This window comes from Aedes albopictus, chromosome 1 (assembly GCF_035046485.1).
Source record: "Aedes albopictus strain Foshan chromosome 1, AalbF5, whole genome shotgun sequence".
Classification (NCBI taxonomy): Eukaryota; Metazoa; Arthropoda; class Insecta; order Diptera; family Culicidae; genus Aedes; species Aedes albopictus.
Window position 1 is genome coordinate 123064794 of NC_085136.1, and position 17093 is coordinate 123081886.

Consider the following 17093-nt stretch of genomic DNA (forward strand, 5'->3'; position numbering starts at 1 on the left):
CATCAGGACCTATCGTGGCGCCAACATCGTCTCCGACCACTATCTGGTGATGGTCAAACTGCGCCCAAAACTGTCCGTCATCAACAATGTACGGTATCAGCGACCGCCACGGTACAACCTATAGCGACTGAAACAACCGGATGTCGCCTCAGCATACGCGCAGAATCTCGAGGCCGCATTGCCAGACGAGGGCGAGCTCGATGAGGCCCCTCTAGAGGACTGCTGGAGTACAGTGAAAGCAGCCATCAACGGCGCAGCCGAAAGCACCATCGGGTACGTGGAACGGAATCGACGGAACGAATGGTTCAACGAAAAGTGCAGAACGGTTTTGGAGGAGAAGAACACAGCGAGGGCGGTAATGCTGCAGCAAGGGACTCGACAGAACGTGGAACGTTACAATCAGAAGCGGAAACAGCAGACCCGCCTATTTCGGGAGAAAAGCGCCGCCTGTAAGAAGCGGAGTGTGAAGAAATGGAACTGCTGTGCCGTTCCCAAGAAACACGGAAGTTCTATCAGAAGCTCAACGCATCCCGCAAAGGGTTCGCGCCGCGATCCGAAATATGCAGGGATAAATACGGAGGCCTTTTGACGGACGGACGTCAGGTGATCGAAATGTGGAAGCAGCACTTCGATCAGCACCTGAACGGCGTGGAGAACGTAGGCACGGGAGCCCACGGCAACGGAGGAAACGACGACGCCAGTGCAGCGGAGGACGGAAATGAACCAACTCCCACGCTGAGGGAAGTTAAGGATGCCATTCACCAGCTCAAAACCAACAAAGCAGCTGAACTCATCAAGATGGGCCCAGAAAAGTTGACCACCTGTCTCCATCGGCTGATAGTCAGGATCTGGAAAACCGAACAGCTACCGGAGGAGTGGAAGGAAGGGGTAATCTGCCCCATTCACAAGAAAGGTGATCATTTGGAATGTGAGAAATTAAGGGCGATCACTATTTTAAATGTTGCCTACAAAGTGCTATCCCAGATCATCTACCGTCGTCTGTCGTCTGAGTTCGTGGGAAGTTATCAAGCTGGCTTCATCGACGGCCGGTTGACAACGGCAAATCCTCCCGAAATGCCGTGAATACCAGTTCCCAACCCATCACCTGTTCATCGACTTCAAAGCGGAATACGACAGTATCGACCACGCAGAGCTGTGGAGAGTCATGGACGAAAACGGCTTTCCTGGGAAGCTGACTAGACTGATTAAAGCAACGATGAACGGTGTGCAAAACTGCGTAAGGGTGGACTAGCCTCCAACATTCAAGCGGATGGATTCGAGCACTGTGAGACAGATCCTTGTCTCTATAGAAAACGAGTTGGTGGTAACTGGTACTACGGTTTTGGTTACGTTAATGACCTTAACGTGGCGAGTGAGGATAGGTATTGCTGGGAAAAAGCTAAGGATCTATTTTATTTCTTCAGCCTTTACCGTACCTTAAATTGAACAGTTTTGTTTTAAATTCTGAGGCATTCCCCTCGAAGGTACGCTAAAAAGTGACATCAAGAAATCGTGCAAAATTTTGACTATGAATCCCAGAAACAATCTGCCACTGACAGAGCAAATTCAGCCTCGCCCGCTTCACCCCCACAGCCCCGAAACACGCCGGAAAAGCTTTCCTCGCTCGGAGCTAACAAACAAGAACATTTCGGATCTCCAATCACTTCCGATGCGTGGTCGCCGCCGCCGTCGTCGTCGTCGTGTGATGGATTCGAAAATCACTTAACCTAGTTTATTTTGCTTTTAAAAATCTTGGTCCTCTTCTGGCTGGTCTTGGTGCGAACGCTTCCGACTTCCGGCGTGCAAAGTTTTGCATTTGCTTCGGACGGAAACTAATCGCGCACTTCGTTTGCACTGAGCTAGGAGAAGTATCACCGTCGTCGTCGCTCTAACGGTGGGTAATCCAAGACCACGGGGAAATTTTTGCTTTGCTTGAATTGAGCTCGAGAAAGAGATGAGGCGAGCTTACCGAGCTTGGCTGACTGACTGGCTACGAAGTTTCCCGGAATCGAACTATGTAGCAAACTTTGCAATCAGGTGGGATTGCACTGATCTTATGGCAGAAGACTTCGGGGAATTTGCATCCAATCGAGTGCATGATTGATAAGCTGACATTTGACAAGTGCATCGTAGATTTTCTTATGTGGCAAACCATTCAAATGAAAATTTTGTTTGAAGAAGGCGTGAATTTTAAAGAAACAGAACATCGTTGAGTTGAGCTCGTGGGGTTTCATATTACAACAAAATTTGTTGCGGGGAGGAAATAAGAGATTCTGTGGCTGCGAAGTAGCCCTGTAAATCTCTGGTAGCAACAGATCCAAGGTAGTCACATTACTTCACTATTTTCAAGGCTCCCAATCTATCGTGACCTTAGTATCTACACAGTTAAAAAAAAATCACCGACTTCGGTAATCTTTTACCGAAATCTCAACCGTTAAGTTTGTTTTACAGGAAAAAAAATCGGTAAAGGTAGCTACTTTTACCGAAATTCGTTAGAGTTTGACAGATAAACGATAACATTTTACCGAAATTTTGTATGTTTTACAGAATTTCGTTAAAAACCCTTTACTGAACGCTCAGCGGTTGAGATTTCGGTAAAAATTGCCGAACACGATTAGCTGTGTAGAAGAATCATGTCGTGCTCGGTTCCGTCTACCAACAATAACTTTGCATTTGACGCATTCATCACAAATGTAATACAACCTTTACTGCTTCGTGTTTCAGGCGGCCCACAGAGCGTATCAGGTATCAAGTATCAAAAGGCCGGCTCCAGAGGAGGTTATGTGAAAGCACTTCCGACCCACCTTAGTGTCGTAAACTAGTACGCGATTCTGAAAGTAGCTTTTAAGAATCTTGTGCAAGTACTCCGGTATCCCCAGACGCAAGAGCGCATCAGCAATAGCAGACCAGCTGGCGCTATTAAACGCATTCCTTACATCCAGAGTCACTACCGCGCAGAAGCTGATTCCCCTCCTCTTAGGCTCGAGTGCTTTCTCGGCGGTTTTTGTAACCGACAAGATAGCGTCCACGGTGGACCTCCCCTTCCGGAAGCCGTACTGGTTGCTCGAAAGACCATTTTCGCCCTCCGTGAACCTCAACATTCTATTGAGGATGATCTTTCCGAGCACCTTCCCCGCCGTGTCAATCAAGCATATTGGTCTATATGCCGACGGGTCTTCGGGTTGTTTCCCCGCCTTTGGCAATAGTGCCAGGCTCTGAATTTTCCAAGCTTCTGGGAAAACTCCCTCGTCCAGGCATTTCTGCATAGCAGACCTGAACATCTCGGGAGCCTCTGCAATAGCTACTTTTAAGGCCAGGTTCGGAACTCCGTCCGGACCTGGGGCCTTACCTACGCTAAGGGACTTAGCGATCCCCGCAAGTTCCACATCGGTGACCCTCTCCTCATCGCCAGCCCCAGTCCCCGGCTGTCCTACGAAAGGAGGCCAAGGACTAGAATCATGACGCGGAAAAAAGTCCTCCAATGATCCCCTCCAACATCTCTGGAGATTGCTCTGTAGAAGCCATCACACCTCTCATCTTGGCCATAACGATCCTGTAGGCGTCACCCCCACGGGTTCGTATTGGCACTCTGACAGAGACCCTCAAAGCAGGCCTTTTTGCTTGCTCTTATCTCGGTCTTGAGCGCGGCTTTTGCAGCGGCGAACACCACCCGCCGTTCGTTTCGCTCTTCCTCTGATCGTGCTCGCTGCATCCGCCGCCTAGCCCGTAGGCAGGCGCGGCGCAGGTCCGCAATCGCGTCGGTCTACCAGTAAGCCGGTGGCCTCCCATTTCTAGGGTGGACTCGCCTAGGCATGGTCGCATCACACGCACGTGAGAGCACCGCTACCAACTCGTCGCCGTCTAAACCGATTAAGTTTCGCTCACGCCGCACAGTGCTGCGCCCCATAGACAAAAGTGGAAAAATCGGCTTCAAAATTTTATTCAATCTAGTATGCCATGCTGTTCATACATGCTTCAAGTATGTTGCTCGACCATTATAGGCTTGAAGATCGTGTTTATTATACAAAAAAAACTAGAGTACCAAACAGTGTTTTCGTTATCCATAGAAAAATAATCTATAATCTATATATATAAAAATGAGTTTGGAGTTTCTTTGAGGCAACAAAACTCAAGAACGGATAAACCAATCAGCATGACCCTTGCACGGTTTGGTTCGTATTCGTGGTGGCTGTGTTTATATGTATAAAAAGTTACGAAAACCAACTAGAAAAATAAGAAAATTGATAAAGTACTGATTTTTTTATGAGCTGGGAAGGAAATCAACACGATCGAAATGAAACCAATCTAGAGGGCGGTGACGTTATGAGCTCTACAGTTGTCAAACCATCACAGCTTGGCAAGACAAAGTTTGCCGGGACAGCTAGTATTTTATAAAACAGATTCATCTTTGACTTAGCTCAACATTATTAAACGGTTATGTTTTCAGTGAAAATCAAAATGAAAGGTTTACAACACACCAGTAGAATCTATTTTTTCATTTAGCACGGCAACATATTTTGATATTTGTGAAAATAAAATGTCATAATGTAAGTACTATATGACGTAGAGGAAAATCGACCCCAAAATTCAAATTGATGAAACAAAAAATGACCTCAAAAGACCTCTCTGAATTTTTCACCATGTTTTCTTTACAGTGTCCGCTGAATACTGAATTCGACTCCAGCTGCTTTTATTTGCCAATTTGTTAGTAATCGAGCTTTTTCCAAGTGATGTATTTATATTTAAAATCGAAGATACTTTTGATCAACTGTTCTTTTCTGATCCATTCAAACGAAAATTGTATCAATTTATATTGTTCTCACGTTTCCTTATGAAACTGCTGATTTCTACGAATAATTTAAGGACAGACTTGTTAGAATCCCAAAATGGCCGCCACAATGGCCGACTTTGGCACCTACTCACGATTTCGAGGGCACAAATCTCTTCGTAAACAAAACCAGCGCACCTAATCTTCTTATTTTAAGCTTGTCACGAGTGAGCAAGAACAGAATAATGAAATACACTGTTGTGTGAAGCTTGCTTCTTGAGATTTGTGCTTTTGAAGTTCTGATGCACTGTTGAAGCGGGATTTCAAGACGTTTGTCCTTAAGGGTAAACTTCAACGATTTCTCCAGTTTTAAAGTATGCAACTGGACATGAAATGGCCAAACGCATGACCTTCAAGAAACAAAATGCTCGGTGAGAATAAAGTTTGATGAATAAGTTATTCTTTTAATTACCTTTTTCTTATGATCCATATGTTTATACAGTTGCCTAAACTGCATTCTAGAAAAAAAATCAGCAAGATTAAAATAAATTGGCGTTTAAGACACTTAAGCCATTATGAATAAAACATAGGACATTTATGCAAATTGTAGCTTTTATCAAGTTTGTCAACTTCACCGAAGACACTATTGAGAAAAAATGAATGGTACGTTAGTTATGATTTTTGTCCTGCAGTTCCATACATTCGCAGCACTGTGCGCCGGAGCGCCTCCCTAAATACCTCTTCGTCGAAGTATGATGTCTTCCACCTGCGAGGGCTTGGCCTTGGCCTAGCCGCCTCTTCTTCTCCTCCGGAATCTAGCTGAATTCAATTGGACAACAATACCCAGACTGCACTACCAGCTAAGCACAAAACTCTTAGCTGGCGATATTTGTCATCGCTTGACCCGTGGAAGCATAAGGTAGGGACTTGTGAGGACCAGAACAATGTTGGACGCTCTCCTTATCGGCTCACCATTAGTATGGGACAAACATCAAATTCTCGCTCCATTTGACTTTTTCGATTCCATTTAGGTCTCATATGAACTGTGCAAAATTTCAGCGCAATCGGTGAAACTATAATTTAGCGCAAGTGGTTCAAAGTTTTCATAGGATTTACTATGGGAAAAGTTACACTTTCAGATGAAAATTCCCAGAGGTCGCCCCTTGTCTCGTTAATTCAAATCGATCAACGCTTCTTGTAGCAAAATCATTTGTGAAACTTTCCTTCGAAGACCGCAAAACAATTGGATGCTTGTGAAAAAAGTTATTGATTTATTACCGATTAGTGATCCGATGAACGGCTTTTTGTTTTGTTTTATCAGCAGCACTGCTGCTGCCGTTGCTGCATGGGGTGGCGGGTGGCATCACCACCCCCAGAAACAGCAGCAGCCAAGGCAGCAGTTACAGTGCTGCTGATAAAACAAAACAAAAAGCCGTTCGTCGGATCACTAATCGGTAATAAATCAATAACTTTTTCCACAAGCATCCAATTGTTTTGCGGTCTTCGAAGGAAAGTTTCATAAATGATTTTGCTACAAGAAACGTTGATCGATTTGAATTAAGGAGACAAGGGGCGACCTCTGGGATTTTTTGTTTGAAAATGTAACTTTTCCTATAGTAAATTCTATGTAAACTTTGAACCGCTTGCGCTAAATTATAGTTTCACCGATTGCGCTGAAATTTTGTACAGTTCATATGGGACCTAAATGCGTTCTAAAAAGTCGACTGGAGCGAGGATTCATTTTTTCCATACAAGCGTGTCCCACACTACTCACCATTCTGCATCCCTAGCCATCAGTTTGGTCTTGTTGTATATCAGACCGTTTTTTTATTCGGCTTTATGGATATGGCAATCTATGTGACATAAAAAAAGCATGACGATTGACGCGTGGATAAAAGTTTACTCAGCGTTATGTTCATCTGTTGCTTCATGGACGACCTACATCAAAATGAATAAATCCTTCATCGATCACACTCTTCCATGCTGAGTATGTACAGGACGACGACGGACCGGTCGCTCCATCAAGATTTGCATATATTTAAATAGATAACGAGGATAAACACATGTGGTATTTATTTTGACGACCCGCACATATTCCACGTTTCGTGATTTCGGACGACGGCGGCAACAGCATCGGCAATGGTGATGTGCGATGGTAAGCGATACGATTGCGATTTTCGCCTTCAGGCGGGATGGCTACCAAATTGCGTGCGTGGGATCCAATCCGTGGGTTATGCGGATTCTTTTGCTCTGTCCTGTGATAACAAGCTGTCAATCAAAAAGAGTGCAGTATGTTTACTTGTCATATGGGAGGCAATTTTATGTCTGTGTTTTCGTTTGTGTTTTCTGTACCGAGGATTCTTTCAACGATGACACAATTTTAATCGACCCCTCTGGGATATTGTAAATGTTAAAGTTCTGAGGTTGACAGCATTTGAAATTTCAAATGATCGTCAATTATGAGTTCATAACCCCAGTGAGAAAATAGATCTACCATTTACTTATTGATACTCTTTAACGTAGATGTCTCCAAAAGCCTATAGCGACCAAAATTCTGAAGCGATAGATGATGCGAATCTACAAAATCGTCTGGTAACTGAGGTCAAGACGGTTCAGGTACCAGGTGGTCACCACCGATGAGCAAGATTGAATGCTATCGTCTAATAGAATTGATTGACACCAATGATCCTAATGGAACGTTTCTGATGAGCATAATTCAAGCAAGTGCATTTCAAACTTCCTCGGGCGGTAGGCACACTTCGCAAACAAGTTTCACCAGACACTAATTGCACTAGAGTGCAGATTAACCAACTTTTAATTCATGCACTTCCCTCTGGATTACCATTCGGAATCGCAGTGTGCCACTAGTATAAGGAACCGTTGCAAAACGGTTCGGCCCATGCACATATGCAAACGAAAAATCCAATCCTTGCTAGTGCAGTTGAAAGCTACTCTCCGGCTCATATCCCCGGTACCGATTAGAAAGTTTCCTATGAACTATACCGACGAAGCCGGCAACGGAACAACTACCGACCTACCGCAAAATCACATTGGACTGACCGGAGATAGAGCGAGAAGGACCACCACCCGCATGGATGCAAATTGCTTCAACCTCCTATTTCGGGAAAACTTGTTCGGAAGGTAATCCACAAATGCAAAACCGTGCACGCGGGATACGATTACCCAGGTTTTTGTCCTGGTAATTAAAACAGTAGCTACAAGTTGTGCTCGCCTACATCGGCCGGAGCTAGATTTGGCAGAATTGTTTACCACACACTAGGACAGAAAACCACGAGCTCAATCGATAGACGGTCCTAAAACAGGAATGTCTATGGGGATGCATTCTCTACTGCCGATGCGTTTGGTAGAAATTGCGCTCGGATGTTGTTCAGAGTATGTATTAATCTTGGTGGAATTAAATGTCCCTTCATCACTCCGTAGAGAGCATTTAAGGTGAATATATAACGAAGCCACATCTCGAATTTTCAAGAGCATAAATCTAAAGAGCCGAATGTTGGTTTTCACTGAAAAGTTGATCGTCAAGTACAAGACACTGAAGACGACCTTACAGTTGAGGTCGAAATACGTATCTGTCAAAGGATGCAAATTCTTAGTGGAATTCAAAGGAACAGTACTTAACCCGATTTTCTTTTTATCTCTCCCATGTGAATATCATCTCTCATCTCTCATCATCTCTCCCAGGATATGAGCCCTTTTTGATCTTTCGTGAATCTAGATAGACTCGCAGCTTCCCATTGGATTTCCTCACTGGGATCAATCTACTCGCCCACTCGCTTAAACATTTTTCGATAGCGTCCATTTTCTTGTACCGCTCAATCCAGGGGGAGCGACATTAGTTTTGCCAAGCCAAAAAACTCAAAAAATCTGAAAAAAGCTCAAAAAAGTCGCTAAAACCCGTAAAAATTTTGCGGTTTTTTTTTTTTACTTTTTTCGGATTTTTTTGGGGTTTTCGGCTTGGAAAAACTAATGTCGCTCCCCCTGAGCTCAATCTCAGCTTCCATGTCGGCTTAAATAACCGGAGGGCATCGATATATTTAGCAGTTGCCTGCGTGGTTTCGCCTCCTTTTTCAGCATAATCTCGTGCTGCATAAGAGACGTTCTTCGTAACCGGTTCTCTGTGGTGCACGGTAACATTCTAATCGCTTCGGTTAACTCTGCTCGTTCATCGCGTCGCAGTTCGTGTTCCGTTTCCCCAGTTTCAGGTGTCGTCTGCGATAGTTCCGGCAATTCTAACGCCGGGATGTCCAACGTTTCATCTGGTCCCGTTTTCTGTATCACTGGAAGCGACTGGATCAGCAGAATCGTGATGGACTTCACATCCAACTCAGCATTTTATCTGCTTACCGTGTTAATATTCTCAAATCCGTTCGCTCCTTCGAGGACTGAAACAATCTTCGTAATTCCATTGAACTCGATCGGAAGCTGAACGTATCCGAGACTTTTGTGAACCGTCTTGTCTGCCGTCACGATTCGTATCGGTCTCTCCCTCATCGTAAGACCATTCCGTTCTGTTGTTGGTAACACTAGTAAGTAGTAACACAGATGCTAGCCCCCGAGTCGAACAATGCATCATAATCCGTATCAAAGATACGCACCATAAATGAGGACATCTCTCCGCCGTGGCCGTTATTTCACACAATACTGCTTCTTCTCCACTTACACGTTCGGATGTGCGAACTATTCGAAACGCTGGAATGTCGTCGTTCCCGTCTGTAAACTCCTCCTCTAGTTTCCCGACGTAACCTGTTGAGACGATCTTGGGTGGTTTGTGTCGTTTGCCTTTTTTACCAATTCATTTAGTCACATCACTCCGTTATCGTCTGTTCTTCTACCTACTTTCATACACACACTTTCCTTCTTATACCATGCCTTTCTTTTGCCTAATTCAACTTCAGCCAGAACAAATCAAAATCCACTTCGTTAATTCTACTTTTCTTTCATTGCCAATCACCAACTTAAATAAAAAACTTTTCATTAGAATTTCACCACAATTTTTTATCAAGCGTTAACTGATTGCTCATTTGTTTTGCCACGTGGATGGCCATTAGACCTGTTCACTTTGAAACTTTTTTTCTCCGATTCTCCGTGACACATCAAATTATCAACCCACATGCAAAAACAAGTCTTCAGTCCAAAATTGAGCCAAATTTATAAAGATTTAAAGGTGTATCAAATCGATTTTGTGTTTTTTTTAACCGTTTTCCCAGAAATTTACTCATAAATCCAGAAAATTGCTCCGAAAGGATGCCGAAAATACCGTTAGGATATAGTTAGTACAATACTCTACAACTTTGCCGAAGATACTACGATGTTTAAATTGCTTATTTCGTAGCTATTCAATAATTTTAGTGGAAAAATCACGAAAAAACACGATATGTTTACGATTTTACATATAAAAGCCATGTAATTTTACATTATTTTACGTGACTAAATTAATTAGCTATTTCTCCTTTGTGTAACGAACATTTCGTCCATACATCGTTTTTGTGTAGGAATTCGTTTTCAATGACTAATTATCAAAAGTATGTCACGTTGATACTAAAAATCGCGTAGAGTTGCCAGCACGAATTAAAACAAAGTTACCCATGATTAAGACGTCATGCCATCGTATTCTAATGTCTTTTGATTCAAGTATCAGAAATGGCGCAGATGATAAGGCTCGAGCCTGTGGATCAGAAGGTCCTAGGTTCAAACTCAAATACATAATAAACTTTTTTTTTTCTTTCTTTGTAGCAGTTAGGATGATGAATCTGCCATGAGCCATAGCCCATGACTTACACGCAATCTCCCAAATAATGATGACCGGGACCTGCCAATTAAGCCCATTCCAGGACTAGCTAGATATTTAGTTTACTTGTTGGCAAGCAATCGTGTCGACGAGATCAGCTGGACGAAATATTGGACATCTGTTTGATACCGATTAATTTAGCTAAAACAATTCAATACGATGATGGAACTGCTTCTGGATGCAAAATTTATCATACAACGGTGGAGATTACTTGCATCTATCTAGCCACAAGCTGCACAGCTACACGATAAAGGGAAACTTCATTCTTACTATGCACTCTACGGTTTCGAAACAAGGCTATGATGCCAAATTGCAATGAGATGCAGAGCGTAGTCTCATTAACTTATAGCTGGATCGAGACGCAAAAAAAATCCTATTCCAGGGCTCGAACCTTGAATCTTCGAATCGGCAGTCTCATGCTCAACCATCTACACCAAATTGAAACTGATGCAGATGCGACAAAGAAATGTAATGACGTTTTCATGGGTAACTTTGTTTAATTTTGTGCTGGCAACTCTATGCGATTTTTGGTATCAACGTGATATACTTTTGATAATTAGTCAATGAAAACGAATTCCTACACTAAAATGATGTATGGACGAAATGTTCGTAACACATAGGAGCAATAGCTAATTAAATTAGTCACTTAAAACAATGTAAATTTACATGACTTTTACATGAACAACCGTAAAAATATTGGATTTTTTCGCGATTTTTTAACGAAACTTGTTGAATAACTTTGAAATAAGCAATTTAAACACCGTAGTGTCTTCAACAAAGTTGTAGAGTATTGTTCCAACTATATTTTAACGGTGTTTTCTGTACCTTTTCGGTACAATTTTCTGGATATTGGAGTACATTTTCGTGAAAATGCTCGAAAAATCACAAAATCGATTTGATACACCTCTAAACCTTTATCAATTTGGCTCAATTTTGGACTGAAGACTTGTTTTTGCATGTGGATTGATAATTTGATGTGACACGGGTAGGTCAAAAAAAGTGAACAGGTCTAATGGCCATTTTGTCTTCGTTTATCCATTTCCCACCCGTCGGCCATATTTTTTCTCTTGTCGTAATTTCTTCATCATAATTCCATCACAATTCAAAACTTTTTTTTTTGGGAATAGCCACTCCAGAATTTTGAGTTTCAAATACTTACCGTACTGGAACGTTCACTGCGCCATTGTCGTGCCGCCTACTGGCCATTTCCAGATATTTAGATATTAGGCCTCCGAAACTCCAAATCAGCGTAAAAAGCCGACCAAAAACTTTTCAAAAACGCACCTGCCAAGCAGAAAAACGTGTGCTTTCGCATCAACAACACTGTCAACAGAACGATGATCGACTTCGGCTTCAGCTATCGCGAACCCCGGCGCTCTTCAAATCCGAGAGCAACTCTACACGAAACCATTACCCGACGTTTCTCACTCACTCGCATCCGCGCACAAACTGCCACCTCATCGCCGCGTCGATTTCCCTCTCGGGCGATTTTAGCTCTGTGCATGGAGCGAGCGAATGTACGAGCAGGAACGACCCATCCCGATCAGTAGCTCTTCACTCAGTTCCGTACTTTGTGCCCGTGACAGGGGGAGAGCCGTGTTCACAAGAATGCCGAGCATTTCCAAACGATCGGTCTCGACTCGTAGTACCTATACGACGAAGGCCTTCCTCTCGCTCAGTTCTTCTGGCCGTAGTAGAAGCGCGGTTCAACTTCGTTTTCATGTTGAACTTACTTTCTCTCACCCATAGTACCCGTTCAGAGAAGTTTGTGTTTTCTCTCTAATTACCGCTAATTTTTGTTCGTTCGGTGACTTCCGGGGAAACTTTACAGTTTGGACAATCGACGGACGACTTGCCTGGAGTTCCACAAACATAGCAGAAGATCCGCATCTCTTCTCGGCAATACCTCCTCATGTGCTCTGTCTTTTCACAGTTCCAACACAGCATTTGTGAAGTTTCTCTCGTTGTTTGCTGTGCCGATTGCTGTACCGTATGGTCCACTGCACGAATTTATGCTGGCCTGCTTACTCTCACACGAAATTTGACGTTTGAGAGGTGTCGGCACCGCTCAAACGTCAAATTTCGTGTGAGAGTGAGCAGGCTAGCATAAATTCGTGCAGTGGACCATATAGTTGCGTTGGAGCCTCCGACACTTTCCTCTCTGTCTGTCTGCGGTCTTCCTTGCTGTCCTTGTTAAACCTTTCGTCTAGAGCATTCACCTCTTCCGAATCCGAGGAAGTGGAATGCGAGTCGCTTGACTCGTTTTCTACCTTCCCGCGTGACCTCTAAACGTCGGATCGTTTGCGTCTATGCGATACCCGTAGTACTCCAGGTCTCTTACCGTTTTACTGCAAAACAGCGAGTCGAAAAACAGAGCGTCCAACATACACTTCCGTTCAAAAGTTTGGGGTCACCCCCTCAAAAACATGTCATATTTTTAGGCCCATATCTCCGCCAATTTGCGTCCGATTTCAAAACCCTAGGTTTCATTCAAAAGATAATAAGTCAAAGAAACTTTGAACATGATTTTAAAGAAACTTTTTCAAAAAAATTTGTATGTAAACTTAACCCAAGGTTGCCAAATTTTCTAAAAAATGAATATAAACTTACGGCAGTGTCGCTGGAAGTTGGGTCGACCAAATTCTAAGATGAGAGTGGTAATATGACCCATTTTCTATTAGCTTTTAACTGATTTTTACAGAACTTAGCTAAAAAATCAAGAAAAAAAGTTATTAAGTAAATTAATCCTTGATGTCATCGACCAAAAGTTTGGGGTCACCCCTCAAAATGCTGTATCGGCCAAAAGTTTGGGGTCACTATCGTAAAACATGGAAAAGTGATTTGTTGATATCTTTTTCATCTTTCATTCAATTTTAATTCTTCTTGGCTTATTTGAAACAAAATGAATGATACTTACTGCATAGACTTTGAACCACACATATTTGTTGAAATTTACATACTAAAACTTAACGTAAAGTTGCCTCATTTTTTGAAGCGTGGTAAAATGTGCCAACTTTACATAACATTTTTATATACAAAAATCGTTAAATACGTTAAGTTGAAGACATCAAACGAAAATTTAGTTAATTATCTTTGAAATGAGCCAAAAATAATTAAAATTGAACTATAGATGACGAAGATATCACCAAATCACTTTTCCATGTTTTACGAAAGTGACCCCAAACTTTTGGCCGATACATCATATTGAGGGGTGACCCCAAACTTTTGGTCGATGTCATCAACGATTAATTTACTTAATAATTTTTTTTCTAGATTTTTTAGCTAAGTTCTGTAAAACGCAGTTGAAAGCTAATAGAAAATGGGTCATCTTACCGCTCTCATCTTAAAATTTCATCGACCCAACTTCCAGCGACACTGCCGTAAGTTTATATTCATTTTTTTAAAAATTTGGCAACTTTGAGTTAAGTTTACATACAAATTTTTTTGAAAAACTTTCTTTTAAATCATATTCAAAGTTTCTTTGACTTATTATCTTTTGAATGAAACCTAGGGTTTTGAAATCGGACGCAAATTGGCGGAGATATGGGCCTAAACAAATGACATGTTTTTGAGGGGGTGACCCCAAACTTTTGAACGGGAGTGTAGCTTTGGTCCTCACAAGTTCCTACCTCATACTTTCACGGGTCAAGCGATGACAAAGACCACCAGCTAAGAGTTGTGTGATTAGCTGGTAGTGCAGCATGGGCACTGTTGTCCTTCTGACTTCAGCTAGATTGAGGAGGTACGTCTCGAGCGTCTCTTCACTAAGGAGGTGCGGCTCAAACAGCGTCTATTCTGGCATCCAGCGGCTGAGTATGAAATGGAGATGTGGAAAGGGGACCTTAGGCCAACAACCTACTGTTTCTGAACGCAAAAACCGTTACAGAAACCGAAAATGAAAGATTACGAACTGATTCAACGGCAACGACTTTTAGCGCGAATCAACGGACAATAATTGGAAATTGGAATGTATTAACTCTAGCCTAGCAGGGTACACTGGCACAACTAGCTAATGAGGTATGCCGTATAAAGCTTGAGATCCTAGGACTGAGCGAAGTCCGTTAGCCGAACTTTGGAGAACACAGATTGGTGTCGGGTCAAATTCTGCATTATTCTGGCCTACGAGGTGAACACGCTCCTGACCACCGCAGAGTTGATTTCCTGCTCAGCGCTTACGCTCACGCTGCGCCCATTAAGTGGGAACCTATTAATGAGAGGATAATTGTGACCAGATTCAGAACACGGGTTCGAAACCTTACCATGATCCAATGTTACGGTCCAATCGATGCTGCCAAATTGCAAGACAAAGAGAACTTTTACAGTGAACTGAATGCTGTCGTCGACAAGATTCCCAAAGGTGATATCAAGATCCTCATGGGCGACTTCATTACGAAGGTTGGTTACGACAACTCGGATTATGAGCACGTCATGGGACGCCATGGTCTCAGAGAAATGAGCGAAAACGGAGAGCTGTTTGCAGAGTTTTGTGGCAACAATAACATGGTGATTTGGGGATCGCTGTTTCCTCATCGACCAGTGTACAAAGTGACATGGACATGCGGAACAAACGTAGCGCCGACCATCATCTCCTAATCGGCGAGATCCAACTGCGCATTGCTAGGATCCATCGACAGGAGGAGAAAATCGGGCGCCGGTTTAACACACGCCGACTGGAAGACGCTGCGGTGAAGAGGTCCTTCGTCAAGGAGCTAGAGAATCGTGCTGCGAATATTCCAGAAGGTGGAAGCGTAGAAGATCAATGAAGCGCCATCAAGAACGCCTTCATCGTAACCAGCGAGAATAATTTGGATGAGATACGCACACGGAGAAAGCAGTGTATCACAGGTGATACCTGGAGGAAGATAGAGGACCGAAGGAACGCCAAAGCTGCGATAGAGCGAGCGAAAACACGAGGAGCCAAAGTCGTAGCCCGTCACGCTATTCGGCTCTCGAGAAGGAAATGAAACGCCCATGTAAACGGGACAAAAGAGCATGGGCGGACTCTCTAGCCGACGAAGGCGAAAAAGTCGCAAACACCGGCGACATCCGTCTCCTCTACAATGTTTCACATCGCCTTAGTGGGACTAAGATGAATGCTACGATTTCCGTGAAAGACATGTCTGGACAGTTTCTGACCAGCTGGGTCGACCAGTTGAAACGCAAGTTCGAGCACTTTGGAAACCTTTTTCAAACAGCCATCCGTAGCATGAAATCGAACAGGGCCCCAAAGGTCGATCGCATATCAGCTGATATGCTCAAAGCTGGCGCTGTAGTATCCGCACAACTACTGCATCAATTATTCTGCAACATATGGGAAACCGGGACATTTTCGGCCGACTGGATACAAGGCGTCTTAGTAAAGGTACCCAAAAAGGGTGACCTGACAGCAAGCAGGATTCCGTTCCTGACGATCCTATGTGGACCATATTGTCACGCTCTGTATCATACTGGAGCAAACCAATGAATTCCACGAGTCTCTCTACCTGATGTTCATTGATTACGAAAAAGCTTTCGACCGTCTCAATCACGGAAACATGTGGGAAGCCCTCAGGCGCAAGAGTCTTCCTGAGAAAATCATCGGCCTCATTGAAGCACAGTACAGGGCATTTTCGTGCATAGTACTACACAACGGTGTTTTGTCCGATCCCATCCGGTCCTTGTTAAAGTGAGGCAAGGATGTGTCCTATCACCGCTACTGTTCCTCATCGTAAACGACGAGATCCAGGTAGGTACGATTTACCGTGAACCTAATCGTGAGCCGATGTGGCAGCCCATTACCATGGAGCACCTAAATGACTTCGAATTGGCTAATGATGTTGCTCTCCTAGCTCAACGGCGCTCTGATATGCAGAGCAAGATCGATGATCTTGCCAATCGCTCCTCGGACGGCAGGTCTTACCATCAACGTCAACAAGACCAAATCGTTGGATGTAAACACGGTCAACCCTTCCAGCTTTACGGTAGCTGGGCAATCAGAGGAGAATGTTGAAAGCTTCCAATATCTTGGTAGCCAAACGGCGGCCGATGGCGGCACCAAGATCGACATAGGTGCACGGATCGAGAAGACGAGGGCTGCTTTTGCGAGTTTAAGAAATGTATGGAAAAACAACCAGATTAGTCAACGCACCAAAATCCGAATTTTCAACTCGAACGTGAAATCTGTGCTGCTATACGCCAGTGAAACCTGGTGTGTATCAGTGGAGAACACTCAACGGCTGCAGGTCTTCATCAATAGATGCCTGCGGTATATAATTCGTGCATAGTGGCCTCACAATTGGATCTCCAACGTAGAGCTCCATCGTCGATGTCATCAAAAGCGAAAGAAATTCGGGAGCGAAAGTGTAGATGGGTTGGCCACACTCTACGCAGCGGCGGAAACGAAATATGCAAGCAAGCAATAGATTGGAACCCAGCAGGACATCGCAGCAGAGGCAGACCCAGAGGCTCATGGTGGCGCAGCCTTAACAACGAAATCAAGCAAGTCGACAGAAATTTGACCTGGGCCACAGGTCAAGG

The 17093-nt window shown here is 43.6% G+C and overlaps 1 protein-coding gene across 1 annotated transcript in view; it reads left to right on the plus strand.

Annotated features, from left to right (window-relative positions):
• The window catches only part of LOC134285601 (uncharacterized), a 381851-nt gene extending 364963 nt beyond the window's left edge, over nucleotides 1-16888 (plus strand). The window contains exon 2 of the mRNA XM_062846699.1: nucleotides 16470-16888. Coding sequence (XP_062702683.1) covers nucleotides 16470-16840 — 371 coding nt within the window. The 3' untranslated portion in view covers nucleotides 16841-16888. The remainder of the gene's footprint in view (nucleotides 1-16469) is intronic.
• Nucleotides 16889-17093: the final 205 nt, after the last annotated feature.